Source organism: Xyrauchen texanus, chromosome 36 (genome assembly GCF_025860055.1).
Source record: "Xyrauchen texanus isolate HMW12.3.18 chromosome 36, RBS_HiC_50CHRs, whole genome shotgun sequence".
NCBI lineage: Eukaryota > Metazoa > Chordata > Actinopteri > Cypriniformes > Catostomidae > Xyrauchen > Xyrauchen texanus.
The window spans coordinates 8,839,891-8,857,246 of record NC_068311.1 but is presented as its reverse complement, the minus strand read 5'-3'; the positions used below and the strand labels follow the sequence as shown (position 1 = coordinate 8,857,246).

General features: G+C 38.7%; 1 protein-coding gene across 2 annotated transcripts; it reads right to left on the bottom strand.

The window, feature by feature from the left end:
* Positions 1-173: 173 nt before the first annotated feature.
* LOC127630117 (uncharacterized) lies at positions 174-7,307 on the bottom strand. 2 transcript variants are annotated; one of them, XM_052107554.1, is made up of 3 exons: positions 7,283-7,307; positions 3,690-4,784; positions 174-2,313 (listed from the first exon to the last, which is right to left on the bottom strand). In XM_052107554.1, exons 2-3 carry the CDS (start codon positions 4,696-4,698, stop codon positions 1,190-1,192), a joined length of 2,133 nt encoding a protein of 710 aa, XP_051963514.1. In that variant the 5' UTR covers positions 4,699-4,784; positions 7,283-7,307; the 3' UTR covers positions 174-1,189. The 2 variants fall into 2 exon arrangements, with proteins under 2 accessions (XP_051963514.1, XP_051963515.1); XM_052107555.1 differs by having other exon boundaries at positions 174-2,298.
* Positions 7,308-17,356: the final 10,049 nt, after the last annotated feature.

Here is a 17,356-nt window from a genome sequence, read left to right as displayed (position 1 = left end):
ATAATATAGTGTGCAAACTTGCAGCTGTTCTGTATTGCATTTTCTCCACCTTTTTGGTTAAATTTTTTAAGAGGAATGCATTGCATTTGTGTTCCATATGGAACAAATTGGAATGTGTAAATTGTATAACTGTATAATTGAATAACATTTATTTACACATGTATAATCTCTGAAACAGAAGTCATGAATTTAAAAATACGAACATTTGTGTTTTTAAAGAGTTCATATTTTACCGTATTTTCTACATACAGTATACAACTAAATGCATAAAATAATATCAAAGTAAGTTACAAAAAATTGTGGCTAACTAAGACAAATTAAATTTAAATGTAAAAAAGTTTGCTATTCTGAAACTTAAACAAATAAAAAAAAAAATGACAAACCAGAACAAATCACAAAATATTCCCAGATTCCCTCAAATAATTCCAATTGCTTTTAGTTTCTGCCAGTGATTTACAAATTTTTATCCACCAGTAGATGGGTCTGTTGAATCAGAAGTACAAAGGCAATCCATTCTCTTTTCTTATGATGTATGGTGTGATTAAAGGATTAGTGATCAGATTTGGGTGTAATCTGATTACATATAATTACTGCAATCCAATTACTTTTTAGTGCAAAAATAGTGTAAACTGTACATTTAAAATTCTTGTAATCAGATTACAGTCACTGACTTTCAATAACTTTACATCACAGTACATTACATAGATAACAGATTTTACTGAAATAAAGTTATGTAGAATACATGTAATACATGAATTATGTTCATATGTATGTCTATTTTTGTATCTGTGGCAGCCAGACAATGGGGAAACATGTGGTGCTGAGTGTTTGACTTGCGTGAAACAATAAAAAAGGAGGAAATATAAACTTTACTGTGCAGAGAACTTCTAGAGTTTCTTAGAAAGTAGTTTAAAATGAAATAGTAATGTGATTTCTTTTTGATGAACTAATCAGGGGCAGTTCTAAGCTCAATAGTGACCATTGGCAATACAACAATGTTGAGCAGAGCTAGAACTTGTGCAAATGAGCAGCCATACGATGTGGCAACTACCAACGGGAGTGTAGAAGATGATACACCGCTTGACATAGTTTTTAAACAGCTGTTGAGTAGGTATGCCAACTAGCAACAGCACAGAGACTTGGAGACGGGTGGTTTAATTGCTGGTAGTGTGAACACCCCTTTACACAGTCAGTTTGACTGTTTGAAAACCCTTTCCTCTTGTACAATGCCACAATCTCTTGAGTCTGCAAAGTAATCACAATGAAATCCATTGTCTGTTCTCTTAAACAGCTTAAGTCTGTCTTTGCCTAAACTGAAGTTAGAGGTGCCTGCTACGAATACCTCAGAGTATCTGTCATCTATAATAAATCCTGATGTCTCTGTAAAATCATGGAGCATCGTTTCAAAACTATCCAAAGTCTCACTGGTATTACAAAGGAAAATAAAGGCTCTGTCTTTGTCAATGACTGACTTTGGGATTTCTCCTTGGACTGTAGGTCCCAGAAGCATCTGCTCACAGTTTATGGAGTAGATAAGAGGATGAAGGCAGATGCTTATTAGTAATGGAGTCAATGGGCACTCTTCCTTTAGACCTTGTGTTGGGCAATATGGCGAATCTGATCTAGTGTGCCGATGACTATTTACACCTCCCTCTGTCATCAACAACAGCTCCAGTACTGATCTAAATCTGTCAGGAAGGTTCACTGACTTTAAGCTGTTAAACAAATAGGGCCACTTCAATGCACTTGGGTCTACTTTTAATGTAACAATCAGCATTGGAATTTGGAGAGCACTAGTGAAGTCTTGAACAGAAGCATGTGGGTTGCTTTGACCTGGATTTAGAACATGTTTAATAACACTACTCAACCTGTCAGCCAGAATCAAAGCCAGAATTTTATAATCCACATTAATCACTGAAATCGGACTGCAGTAATGCTGAATGCTACAGCAGTAGGTATGATCATAGTTGCCCTGGCTTGGTGATTCAATAACTAAACATTTTATAGGCTTGAGATCAAGGATTTGGTTGAAAAAGCCTTGCAGGAGGTCAACTAGTTTACTTGCAAAGTGTATATAGAAATGTACTGTTAATCCATCTGATGTTAGACAATCAGACTGAGGCAGGGAGAGTATAGAGACCAGGATTTCCTTCCTCGAAACAGATTCACATAAAACAGCATTCAGTGTTAATTTAATTTCTTCAAATCTCTCTGTTTGGTGTAAATGATCAAGGAAGTTCAGAAGACTCCTGGATGTGCAGGAACCATTTGATGTATGGAGAACCTCAATGTATGATTCTGAAAACGAACACACTAAAAAAATCATACTGTCAAAATTTCAATACATCCCAAAAAAAAGAGTGCAAACTAAATTTTCTACAATTTAAAGTACGATAAAACAAACAAACAAACAAAAAAAAAAACCGATTTGCCAGTAAGGTAAGACATTTTTAATTCAAGGTATGTTCACTGACAACGGGTCTTAATATCATGCACAATTTTGCTGTCAAGTTAATTTAGAATGTTTTAAGGAATATTCTGGGTTCAACATAACTTAAGCTAAATCGACAGCATGTTGGCCTAGTGAGCGTTTGACGTAATGACATTTGAAATTATCACGTTATTCTCTACTTTTGACATGAAGAGGCAAACACTCAACATGTGTACACATTGGATGAACCAGTAAGAACTCTGGGTAAGGTGTTTACATGGCATGGGAAATTGCCATAATGGGCAAAAATCTACACGTGTCGATCGGGTTATTCATTGTCACGATCGTGCCAGGCGTACTAATCATGCACATACTCATCAGCCCTCATCACCAGCACTATAAGTAGAGCACACACACCCTCAGTCATTGTCTGGCCTCATCTGATGCTTCAAGATTACTTACCTCGAAAGCTACCTACTACAAGCTTCTACTATACCCTACCAGCGTTATCCCCTTGATCTATTCATTCCCAAGTTAACTTCCAGTCATCCAGTCTTCCCGGTTGCCATCCATTCATCCAGTCACCCACGTCATCCTCCTGTCTTCCTTCGTCTCCTCGTCTTCTCCCAAGTGTATGTGTGTGTGCTCTGGAAACCAGTGGCCAAACCCTCAGTTGCTACCATACCATCCCACATTTCAAGAACCTCTCCTCAGATCATCTTACCTGTTTGAACACTGTGTTCCAGCCAATTCACTATTAAACTTACCTGCATTACATGTCCCATGTCCCATCTCTCTGTCATCTCTGAGTACTAGACAATACGTGACAATTCATAAGCCGTTTATGGTGATTACGGCGATAAAGAAAAGCGTCTTATTGCGTTTACATGACCGCACGTGTTGTCATCTTATTAAGCCTAATCATGTAAGAACAAGCATATAAACTTGCTCAATGTTGATTACCACAAAAATCTATTTTGAATTGTACCTCCTATTCTAAAATCGAGGTTACAGTGAGGCACTTCCAAAAGGAAGTGAACGGGGCCACTTTTTCAAAAGTATAGCCAAGAAAAGGAGGGGCAGTCAAATATAATTTTTGTGGTAATTAACATAATACCACAGATGCTGTCGATTTTGCTGAACTTGTATTGATCCTGGAACATTCATTTAAGGATGTTTTGAAATTTGTACATGAAAAATAAACCGAAATATTGATTACACTAATTAATAAAGTCTAGTACAAAAAGATATGATCTACCTCCTGGCTCCATGTGTTCCAACTCTTCAGGAAGTTCAAAGGTTTGCATTGTGTCTGAACATCTTGACAGATTTTGCAAGGCTATTGCCTCACAGAAGAGTCTGACCTTCACTCCTGGCCACAGATCTCTTTTCCTTTTGGTCTTTATACCTGAAATTGTCTTTATTGTCCTTGAGATTTGTTCCATACAGGCCTTATCTTTGAGAAGAAAAGAGTCAAACTGCATTTTTGTTCCATCTACCTGAATCTGAATGGATAAAGGTGCGTGATCAGAGACGTAGTCTTCTTTATCTGTGTACTGTGGTCTTTCATAAATACGACAAGCAGTCACGCTTGTTAAATTGTGACTTTGCAAAAAGAAGTAGTCTAGTCTTGATTGTCCTTTCCCATCAAAGTATGTAAAGCTTTTTATCTCAGGGTAAACGCATCTCCAGACATCTACCAAGTTGAAAGTTTCCAAAAAACTCTGCAGAGAATCAAAAGACTTTCTGTGACTTCGGTTTCTTAAATTTGATGTTTTGTCAAGATCAGCATCCATTACGGTGTTAAAATCCCCACCGACCACAAGAAATGCTGTTGGTGGGATTTGGGTAGAAAAATGTGCAAACTGTTTAAACATAATTTTTTCATCATTTGAGTTATATACATTGATAAACACAAAATCGTGCCCACAAATCTGACAAGAGATTATTATGTATCTTCCTTTGATATCACCATCAACTTTGAAACCACCACATCCAAGGTTCTTTTTGAACAGTACGGCCACTCCACGTGAACTTCCTTTGAATACCGTGAATGCCGCCATGTCATAATTGCATTCTAAAGCCTCGATTTTAATGCTTCCTGTTGAGTAGATTCTATCTGGACCCACATGAGTTTCTTGAAGAAATACCACATCGGCATTTAGAAGACTTAAATGATGAAAGATCTCAGATTTTTTATGGTTAAAACCATTTACATTCCATGAAAGAATCGTTAATATTTGCTGCTTGTCATCACTTTCATCCATCCTGATGTAATCTCTTATCTTCTATCAGTTCTGAAGTTCAAAAAAGGTCTTGGAATCAGGCTCATAAATAGTTAATGAGCGTGCGCCTTTGAAAAGACAAAACAACACAATACATAAAATGTGTTGCATATAATATACTGCAGACATGTGCTTTTTGTTCTAACTCAAAGGACTGGATCATCTGTCCAGTTGTCCCACTACATAAGCAACATATTTGTATTTATATGAACAAAAACGAATTTATATGTGAGAAACAGGAACACATACAACACAGCCTAAATACAGGCTGTGTTGTATGTGTTCCTGTTTCTCATGTACAAATTAGTTTTTGTTCATGTTTTGATTCATGTTCTTCATTTAGTCATGTCTTTTATTTGTACATTTTGTTGTCATGCTTCCTGTTCCTGTTTCATGTCATGTGGTTTCCTTGTCATGTGACCCTCTTGTTGTACCATGTTTATTAGTCCTCTCTTTTCATTGGTTTATGTTTATGAGTCTTGTTGTCAGTTCTGATTTATCATTGGTTCTTGTTTCACTGCAACTTTAGATTTGTAAATAAATTTCACTTTGTTTCACACATCATTGTCCTTGTCTTCAGCCTGTCCTGCATGCTCTGTTACAGACACTGGAAAACTTGCCCGGCGTAGGAAAGGATTGACAGATTGATAGCTCTTTCTCAATTCTGTGGGTGGTGGTGCATAGCCGTTCTTAGTTGGTGGAGATATTTGTCTGGTTAATTCCAATAACGAAAGAGACTCCGGCATGCTAAATAGCTATGTGGCCCCGTGCAGTCGGTGTCCAGCTTCTTAAAGGGACAAGTGGTGTTGTATATACACAGACATGGGTAGCATATCAAGGTAACATGACAACCAATGGGAAAACTGAACAAATAACAAGATTGCCATGAAACAAGAACAATGATAAAATAGAACTGACAACAAGACTCATAAACATAAACCAATGACAATAATTAATTAATAAACATGGCAAAACAAGAGGGTCACATGACAATGAACATGTGAGGATGAACTCATGTGAGCTAACTCCCGTTCTAAATCACCGGCCACCTTGACCTCGCTGACAACTTTTGTTTTTAAAAATTTAATATTGAAATTAACATTAACTAATATTAATAAATTATGTTAAAGTGTTTGTTCACGTTAACTAATGTGGTTAACAAATGGAACCTTAATGTAAAGTGTTACCAATACCAATACTGTTGTTAAAAAATTTGGATGGTAAAATCCATGAGATGTGTCCCAATGCAATATGATCATTTAGGAAATATTGAAAGCATGGTATGAAACTTCACCTGAATATTTAAATAAACTGCTAGAATGCCTGCGGTGTCAAGAGGATTCATGAATGAACAAAGTTTGAAGAACACAGTATTTGTTTACATAGAAGTAGTCATTTGTTACATTATAATTGTTTTTACTGTATTGCATGATCATTTTAAAGAATCCTTGGTGAATAAAATTATATTAAAAAAAATATTGTGATTCTAAAGTTTTGAATGGTAGTTATATCTGTATACAGTATATATATATATATAATTTGTTATCGTAAACTGTGGGGAGAAAAGTCGTATCAAGAATTTCACTACATGTCGTACTGTGTATGGTTATGTACGTATGTGACAAATAAACTTGAAACTTGAACTATATATACAGTATTTATACAGTATATATATGTACTGTATATATATATACATAACAGGATTATGTCTTTAAAATACAAAATATAAGTAACTGTATTCCACTACAGTTACACATTAAATCATTGGTAATTAGAATACAGTTACATTCAAAAACTATTTTATTACTGAAGAGATTATTTTGCATTTTATTGTCATTTGTTTCATTTAATATTTACTTTCAGATGGAAAACATTTATACATATATATGATGTGATCCAAAGTGCATTTGAACACACTTTCTTACGATGTGTTACATTCATACGAGCAGACATAGTAAGTTTGAAGTAAGTTTGGAGCAGAAGAAATAGAAAAAAACCTTGAGTAAATTTTCAGCTTTACGCTAAGCTAAAATGCTATTTCAAGCCATTTTACATGCGCGTTATCAGGCACGATCACATTTATTTATCAAGAAAATTCACGTTGGATCATAATTAGTTTTTTCTAGTAATACCTTTGATATTAGGGCAAAAATCATATTCTTGGTAATAATTTTTGTATTGTTTTCCTGTAAAAATATCTAAAAATCCTTTAAACAAGATCAATTTGATTGATCTTGTTTTAGAAACAACTCTGCATAAGATATTAAGGTTTTTCAGAGAATGTATTTTTAACATGTGTATTTTGTTTTACTGTACAGGCAGTACGTTTTTATCGTCAAAACATTTGAAAGAAATCTACCAGTGCTGAAGAAGTAATCCAAAGTATTTCGAATACGTTACTGACCTTGAGAAATATAACAAAATAGGTTAAAAATGACATTTTACTGCATGTATTCTGTAATGTGTAGTGGAATACATTTCAAAAGTAATCCTCCCAACCCCTTTAGAATTATAATTCCATATATAGTCAATACTTTGCACATTAAATAAATAAAATAAAACTTACCACTTCAAAATACCATCCTGCTTTACTCAAAGGTTTAACAGTAACAAACATACTACCACTTCCTCTCGCCTCATAACACACATGCAAATTATTACTTCATAACTGTCATCACATTTCAACTCGCATGATTGGACAAATACATGTTATCTGGCTGGGAGTACATTCCAATGTATAGGTACCTCCTCCTCAACTCTGGTTCTATATAAGATAATTTCATGATGGACACACATTAAAATAAGAAGAAAAAATGAGTGTAGGCAAATGTTTAGCCCAAAACTTTAGGTTATGTGTTTTGTTAATGAATTCTGAATGAATGATGGTATCTTTTACTTCTTCAGATATATCTGTAAGAGTATATAAAGTATTTGCAATACAAAGTATGTAAAGAGTTGAATTCAAATTCAGTCAATTAGCCTGTACCATTACACAATGATGACTCATAGACACAATAGACATTACATCTTTTATCTTCTGTTAATGTCAGATCTTCTGTAAAGCTGCTTTGAAACAATGTGTGTGTGAAAGGCACTGTACAAATAACAATGACTTGACTTCCTCCCGCTCTCCTATCCTGGACAAGACTATATAAATAAGATATTTTGTTTATTGTTTAAAACCACTATTACAACAAAACTCATGTGCATCTTTAACAACATATTGTGATTTTATCATCCAGTCATACTCTCATTAAAGCGATAGTCCACCTAGAAATGAAAATTCTCTCACCATTTACTTCATACTTGTGCCATCCTAGATGTGTATGACTTTCTTTTTTCTGCTGAATACAAACAAATATTTTTAGAAGAATATCTCAGCTCTGTAAGTCAGACAGTCATATTAAAAGTGATCCATAAGACTCCAGTGGTTTAATATGTCTTCTGAAGCAATGCAATCACATTGGGTGAGAAACAGATCAATATATAATTCCCATTTTAGAAGAATATCTCAGCTCTGCTGGTCCATACAATGCAAGTGAATGGTGACAAGACCTTTGAAGCTCCAAAAATCTCATAAAATACACATAAATGTTATCCATATGACTCCAGTGATTTAATCCATGTCTTCTGAAGTGATGCAATCACATTGAGTGAGAAACAGACCAATATTTCAATAATGTTTTATTAAAAATCTCAACTTTCACTTTCAGATTATGAAGTGAAAGTGGAGATCTATGGTTAAAAAAAGGATTTTAAATTTTAATTTCTAATTTTAAATTTATTTCTCAACCACACCTATTATATAGCTTAAGAACTTTTAATACTACTGTCTGTACTTTTTGGAGATTTAAAGTGCTGATCACCATTCACTTGTATTGTATGGACCTACAGAGCTGAGATGTTCTTCTAAAAACCTTTTCTAAAAGAAAAGTCATACACATCTGGGATGCATGAGAGTAAGTAAATGAGTAAATGAGAATTTACATTTTTGGGTGAACTATCCCTTTAAGTCTCATTAGCCCTAAAGGAATAGTTAATTCAATAATCATTTACTCACCCTCTTGTTGTTCCAACCCTATATGACTTTCTTTTTCTGCAGAACAGAAGAGGAGATAATTACATTTTAATCGAATTCACTCCTGTTAGCAGAATTCAATGCAATTGCAGTAGATAGTGATTTACTTATACATTAAAAACATTATAAAAGTGTTATAGTAGTCCATGCAAGCGTCATAACTATGTGATTTAGTTCTAGACTTCATTTATAATTTATTTTATTTATTTGTTTATTTATTTAACAGGGACAGTGTATGGCACTCAGCCATACCAGAATTAGCTACAAGCTAAATTTCATCTGTAGTCCCTGGGCAGGAAAAAGTAACATACAATTAACAATCCAACAAACCATATATACCATAAAACGTCATCACGCAAGTAGCATCTCAGACAACAAAATTTCACATTCTTAAAAAAGCACAATAAAACAGAAAAACAGAACAAAATAAAGTGCAATAATAATAAACACTATTAGGATACGACAAAAAAATGAGTTTTTTGAATTTATGATTAATGGGTACATGATTGTATAGATTTTAGCCATAATTTTACTTTATATTTAAAACTAGTAAATGTACAAATGTCTCTAATCTCATTTGGGACTAAGTTCCAGTACTTAGAGGCTCTGATAGAGAAGGCTGATCTGCCAAACTCAGTATGTCTGCGCTGTACGGCACAGTGACCTCTATTGGTCGCCCTGGTTGTTCTCCGACTATCTGATTTAATCTGACTCCAATTATATTATATCTCAAATTTAGTTTGAGATTCCAATTATCATTGATCATCAATTGAGATCTTATCTAGATTGGGATCCTTGAGTAGTGCAGTCATTTATTTGGATTCTTGTTTTAGAGTCTACGCACCGGCCAGGTTATACGTGATCATTCCACTAACTGATCAGTTTTGGATTATTATCCAGAGGTAATTGATTATACTGTGCAGACAAGTTGATCACTGCATACTTTTATCTGAATAGTAGTTTTGTTTAGTCCCCCTAGATCTGCATAAACTTAATTAAAATAAATCTCAACCAGAGGAGTGACTTCTACTATCTGGATAGGCAGACCAACGCTACCATATCCAGATAGTACTTTTAATTAGACTCCATTGTTTCCTATGTACCCTTGGCCCTAATAATGTTAACAGTAATCAGAGGTAATGACTACCATTATTTAGGTGATTCCACCAATATTTTGTTGTTCTAAATAATGAGCATATTTAGTCCCTTCAGTCTAGGTACACTTAATGTCAGAACTAGAGTGAGACAAAGGGACCCAAACGCAGAGGAAACAGTTCAGGGATTTATTAATAACAGCAAATGTCAATGGGATAGGTGATATCAGGCAACCCCGGCACCGGCTGCAGTGGCAAGAGAAGTCCTAGGTGTATGGTAGCCACGCAGTGGGTTAAGGGAGGAGTGTGCGCATTGTGGAAGTCAGGAGCAGATCCGTAGGAAGTGTCCGTTGAAGCTGATGTGGTGCAGAACAAGGAGTGAGCCCAGGTGAAGCAGGGCTGGCGTTTGCCGACACACGGGCAGAGAGGAGGAATCCTATTCCGGCGATTTGTGGGTGGCAGAGACAGGCAACCAACAGACACATGAGAGAGCACCACCTAAACAGAGAGAGCTAGGTTAATTCTTGACAGGTCAAATAATAAACTAGATAGAGAGGACACACAAGGAATAAATAGGGAATGCAATTCGAGGGAAATAGGTGTAGCAAGCACGTTAATCAGTGGCATGATCAGCGCCTCCCTTGGAATGATCAGCGCTCCCATGGAAACGCTGATCATTGAACCATTAACATTAATAACGAGATGGTCCTCCATAGCTTCCACTCTTCTAGGAAGGCTTTTCACTAGATGATGGAACACGGCTGCAGGGATTTGCTCCCATTCAGATATAAAAGCATCTGTGAGGTCAGGCACTGATGTTGGGCGATGAGGCCTAGCAGGGTTGGGGAGTAACGGAATACCTGTAACGGGATTACGTATTTAAAATACAAAATATAAGTAACTGTATTCCACTACAGTTACTATTTAAATAAATGGTAATTAGAATACAGTTACATTCAAAAATCTATTTTGCTTACTGAAGAGATTATTTTGCATTTTATTGTCATTTGTTTCATTTAATATTTACTTTCAGATGGAAAACATTTATACATATACATGATGTGATCCAAAGTGCATTTAAACAGCGGTGAAACACTTTCTTATGATGTGTTACATTCATACGAACAGATTGAGAAGTGCGTTTAAAGTAAGTTTGGAGTAGAAGAAATAGAAATAAACCTTGAGTAAATAGTCAGCTTTACGCTAAGCTAAAATGCTATTTCAAGCCAATTTACATGCACATTACCATAATTTTTTTTATCTAGAAAATTCACGTTAGATCATAATTTTTATTTTCTTGTAAAACCTTTAATATAAGGGCAAAATCGTATTCTTGATAATCATTTTTTTATAGTTTTCCTGTAAAAATATCTAAAAATCGTTAAAACAAGATCAATTTGATTTATCTTGTTTTAGAAACAACTCTGCATAAGATATTAAGGTTTTTCAGAGAATGTATTTTATCCTGTGTATTTTGTCTTACTGTACTGGAGTTTTTAGTCAAAATAGGCACAAAAAAATCTACCAGTACTGAAGAAGTAATCCAAAGTATTTAGAATACATTACTGACCTTGAGTAATCTAACAGAATACATTACAAATTACATTTTACATAATGTATTCTGTAATCTGTAGTGGAATACATTTAAAAAGTAACCCTCCCAACCCTGAGGCCTGACTTGCACTCTGCGTACCAATTCATCACAAAGATTTTCAGTGGAGGACAGGTCTGGCCAGTCAAGTTCTTCCACACCAGACTCAGCAAATAATGTAATTATTGACTTATGCAATGCAGGAACAGAATAGTCCTGTTGGCTTAAATTCTCTTTTAAATGTTGCAGCACTGTTGTCTGTTAGACCACAAATTAGACCTGTTAAATAGAAGTATGCACATACTTTTGGCAATGTAGGTTATTAAAGAATTAAATGATCTTTTACTGATAAAGCTTTTTGTGATTCCGCTTTAAGTCAGGAGTGGACAAACTCCAGTTTAGCCATGTACGTGCATGAGAGACAAAACTCAGTTCTCCCATCAGCACTGTCCTGATACTGTATATTTAGATAAGACAATTTATAGAAAAAGCACATGACAGCATGTATACTTAGGAACAGAATATACATTTTACAGTATGTGAAATGTAAATTGTCAAATAGGGTGGGTAGATCTGAGTTTCTGAGAATAAAGCAAGCTACCTTTTAACTTTCGGCTGTTGATAGACGGTCCGTGAAAGAGAAAAGGTTGCAATGTGCGGTCAATATTTTCAGCTACATGATCATATTACAAACATTTCCTATTCTGATGTTTGCATTCAAAGTCTGGTACAATGTACTGACTGTGTAGATTGTATCTGTATGCATTTGTTATTCAAGCAAATGTTTCACTTGACTGCTTCCACCCACCACATACACTCACTTAGCACTTTATTAGGAACACTATACTACTACTGGGTTGGGCCTCCCTTTGCTCTCAAAACAGCCTTCATTTTTCGTGACATGGATCCCACAGGATGTTGGAAAGTTTTCTTTGAGATTCTGGTCCACTGCTTCATGCAGTTTCTGCAGATTTGTCAGCTGTCCATTCAAGATGCGAACCTCCCTTTCCACCACATTCAAAAGGTGTCCTAATGGATCCAAAACCGGTGACTGGGTGAACATAGTCATGTTCATGAAACAGGTTTGAGATGCCTTTTGCTTTGTGACAGTGTATTATAGTGCTGGAAATAGCCATTAGAAGATGGGTAAATTGTGGCCATGAATGGATGAACATGGTCAGCAACAATACTCAAAAAGTTATCTGAGTTACCATAGCCTTTCTGTCAGCTCGCAGCAGTCTGGCCATTCCATTGAACTCTCTCATCAATTAGGTATTTCTGTCTGTAGAACTTCCGCTCACTTGATTTTTATCTGTTTTGGCACCATCCTGAGTAAACTCTAAGGACTGTTGTTCATGAAAATTCCAGGTGATCAGCAGTTACAGAAAAACTCAAACCAGCCCATCTGCCACCAACAATCATGCCATGGTCCAAATCACTGAGATCACATGTTTCCCCATTCTGATGGTTTATGTGAACATTAACTGAAGCTCCTGACCCCTATCTGAATGATTTTCTGCACTGCTGCCACATGATTGGCTGATTAGATAATTGCATGAATTAGTTGTGCAGGTGTTCCTAATAAAGGGCTCAGTTAGTATATATTACTCTATTTTATTCTTTATGTAGTGAGACAGACTAATGTCTTGTAGCAGTTTCCCCCCTTCCTAATGTTGTAATTTGTGTGTAACCGTGATTTTCCTGGTTATGCATAATATTACATTTTTAATGCGATTTTGTATTATGCGGCGTGCATAAGAACAGCTCATCTGTCTGTTTTATTATATCCCGCCCCTTAGTATTCGGTGGTTTTGTTTATAGCCTAGCAGCGTGCATTCGTGGGGAATATTAGGGCGGCTATGTGGCGCCTAGATGCGCGTCATGGTCTAATGGCCTCCCCCTTTACTCCGGTATTGGGGTATGTGTTGTCGTCATTGATTGTTTTTATGTTCAACGTTAGGCTAACTGCCTGGCTCTGGTACCTTGTGTTAATGTTAGTTTCGTTGTATGTGAGTCAGCGTTTGTTTGCGCGAGGCTCGTTATCGAGCTCCGCTGGCCAATTGCTGCCTTCCTTCAGTCAGCTGTTCTATACAGCCTTGTGTGTGCGGCTGTAATTATGGCTGTAGCTTCAACACTTTTGGTACGTGAACGCCTTATATACGATGGTGAGTGACTCGTGTGGGTTTCACGCTTAATTGTTTGTTCTTCTATAGATGATCTAATCTGCTCACCAGAAGGTGTCTGTCTGTCTGGATGGAAGCTGCAGGGCTGAACTATGCTGCTGTTTTGTTTTCTGTTTTGTTATACATTTGTTTTGGTATGTTTACATTATAAACTCTGTCTCTGGCTTCAGAAGTGCTGGTTCCTCTCTCACAGAGAAGTGAGATCCGTCCTCTGTGTGTATCCTGAGCCACAGAGATCATCAGAATTTGGAAATGGTGTTTTGTGTTCTTTGAAACCATTTTAATTTGTTATTGTTTGTGTGAACCAGGAACCAGCGCCACTACGTTGGAGTTTACCCCGGTGGACGAGAGGGTCGCCACCCTACGCCTATGGGTTGTGGGGGGGTGAAAACTCTGACTGTTGTCTGTGCATATGCACCGAACAGCAGTTCAGAGTATTCGGCCTTCTTGGAGACCCTGAATGGAGTCCTGAATAGGGCCCCAGTAGGGGACTCCATAGTGATGCTGGGTGACTTCAACGCACACGTGGGAAATGACAGGGACACCTGGAAAGGCGTGATTGGGAGGAACGGCCTCCCTGATCTGAACTCAAGTGGATGTTTGTTATTAGACTTCTGTACTAGTCATGGATTATCTATAACAAACACCATGTTCGAACATAAGGATGCTCATAAGTGTACGTGGTACCAGAGCACCCTAGGCCGAAGGTCAATGATCGATTTTGTAATCGTGTCGTCGGATCTGAGGCCATATGTTTTGGACACTCGGGTAAAGAGAGGGGCAGAGCTGTCAACCGATCACCATCTGGCAGTTGCAAGGTACCGACAGGCCCGAAGGGCTGCGGCCTCGACCGTGAGGGAGGCAAAGCAGTGGGTGTGGGAAAAGTTCGGAGAAGCCATGGAGAAGGACTTTCGGTCCGCACCAAAGTGCTTCTGGAAAACCGTCCGCCACCTTAGGAGGGGGAAACGGGGAACCATTCAAGCTGTATACAGCAAAGATGGGACGCTGTTGACCTCAACCGAGGAGGTTATTGGGCGTGGAAGGAACACTTTGAAGAACTCCTAAATCCCAACACGCCCTCTATGGTAGAGGCAGAGCCGGAGGATGATGGGGGATCAGATTCTATTTCCCTGGGGAGGTCACTGAGGTAGTCAAACAACTCCGCGAGTGGCAAAGCCCCGAGGATTGATGAGATCCGACCAGAAATGCTGAAAGCTTTGGATGTGGAGGGGGTGTCATGGATGACACGCCTCTTCAACATTGCGTGGAAATCTGGGACAGTGCCTAAGGAGTGGCAGAACGGGGTGGTGGTTCCCCTCTTCAAAAAGGGGGATCAGAGAGTGTGTGCCAACTACAGGGGTGTCACACTTCTCAGCCTCCCTGGTAAAGTTTACTCCAAGGTGCTGGAGAGGAGGGTTCGGCCGATTGTCGAACCTTGGATTGAAGAGGAACAATGCGGTTTTCGTCCTGGCCGTGGAATGACGGACCAGATCTTTACTCTCGCAAGGATCCTGGAGGGGGTCTGGGAGTATGCCCATCCGGTCTACATGTGTTTTGTGGATCTGGAGAAGGCGTATGACCGGGTCCCCCTGGAGAGACTGTGGGAGGTGCTGCGGGAGTACGGGGTGGGGGGATCCCTTCTTAGGGAGATCCAATCCCTGTACGTCCAAAGCGAGAGCTGTGTCCGGGTCCTCGGCACGAAGTCGAGTTCATTCCATGTGGGGGCTGGTCTCCACCAAGGCTGCGCTTTGTCTCCAATCCTGTTTGTGATATTCATGGACAGGATATCGAGGCGTAGTCGGGGTGGGGAAGGTGTGCGGTTCGGTGGGCTGGGGATCTCATCGCTGCTTTTTGCAGATGATGTTGTCTTCATGTCATCATCGGTCCGTGACCTTCAGCTCTCACTGGATAAGCTGGCAGTCGAGTGTGAAGCAGCTGGGATGAGGATTAGCACCTCTAAATCTGAGGCCATGGTTCTCAGCAGGAAACCGATGGAGTGCGTACTCCAGGTAGGGAATGAGGTTTTGCCCCAAGTGAAGGAGTTCAAGTACCTGGGGTTTTGTTCACGAGTGAGGGACAATGGAGCGGGAGGTTGGCCGGAGAATCGGGGCAGCGGGGCGGTATTGCACTCAGCTCTATCGCACCGTTAGTCACGCGAAAGAGAGCTGAGCCGAAGGCAAAGCTCTCGATCTACCGGTCAATTTTTGTTCCTACCCTCACCTATGGTCATGAAGGTTGGGTCATGACCCGAAAAGAACTAGGTCATGCAGTACAAGCGGCCGAAATGGGCTTCCTCAGAAGGGTGGCGGGCTTCTCCCTTAGAGATAGGGTGAGGAGCTCAGTCATCCGTGAGGAGCTCGGAGTAGAGCCGCTGCTCCTTTGCGTTGAAAGGAGTCAGTTGAGGTGGTTTGGGCATCTGGTAAGGATGCCCCCTGGCCGCCTCCCTAGGGAGGTGTTTCAGGCACGTCCAGCTGGGAGGAGGCCTCGGGGAAGACCCAGGACTAGGTGGAGAGATTACATCTCCACACTGGCCTGGGAATGCCTCGGGGTCCCCCAGTCAGAGTTGGTTAATGTGGCACGGGATAGGGAAGTTTGGGGCCCCCTGCTGGAGCAGCTGCCCCCGCGACCCGACTTCGGATAAGCGGTTGAAGGTGGATGGATGGATGGATTGTTTGTGTGAAGTTGGTTCTGTTATGGTGAGTTGTCATTATCTCTGCCCTTCACTGACGTATGTTGAGAATCAGTTTGTCTTTTTGCTGTTTAGATGTATTTAGTTAATTTTCTCTTCTGTGTTCCCAGCAGCTGAGGGCCCAGTGCAGGGGGCTAGCTGTTCCCCGCGCTAAATGGTGGTAGTGCCCCTTTAACCTGTGGAGTGCTGTGTGTCTACAACTGACTCACCTGTGTTTGTGAGAGAGAGAGAGAGAGAGAGAGAGAGAGAGAGTACACTTGGGGGTGACGTGTCTTTATCGGGGAATTGCTGCCCCCTGCTAGACTTCCTGCTCCTGGTAAGCCTCAGCCTTTTGCGTCAGTGTCTATATGTTTAATGGGTGTGTGAAGCCTACTACAAACCACGCAGCTGATTGTGGTACTCATAATTTTAATACACTTTTAAAGCACGAAATGAGCATTCAGTGCCCATTATGATTAATCTGTATAGATGAATAAAATATTTTGTACCTTGGTATTCACGTCTCTTGCCCTCTTGTCTTGAAACAACGAACCTGTGTGCCCTTTTCGATTTGGGTTATTATTTCCCTGTTAAATACAGGGTGGCGTAGTCTGCTCTTTTATTGTCGCTTTCGTGGCGGCAGCGGCCACCACCACTCCATAAATTCAATTTAATCATAATTCAAATAACAAGGTGCAACCCCAGGGACAATTATCAGGCTTAATTGATAGTCAATTCCTTCCACGTACCTTCAGTCTTGCCCTGTAAACAAAAAAAAAACAATCCTTATGATCCTTTTTTACATTTGATCCCAACCACAGAAATGTATTAATATATGTAAAATGTATTAATTAATGCCATGTTCTTGAAAAGACGACTCGTAATATTCATCAAAACATCTTTCATGTTCCACATAAAGTCACACAGGTTTGAAATGAATGTGCTTAATAATGTAAACAACTTAAATGTTGTTGAGCAAATTATGACAGAATTGCTATTTTTGGGTGACTTTGTAAAATATCAAGC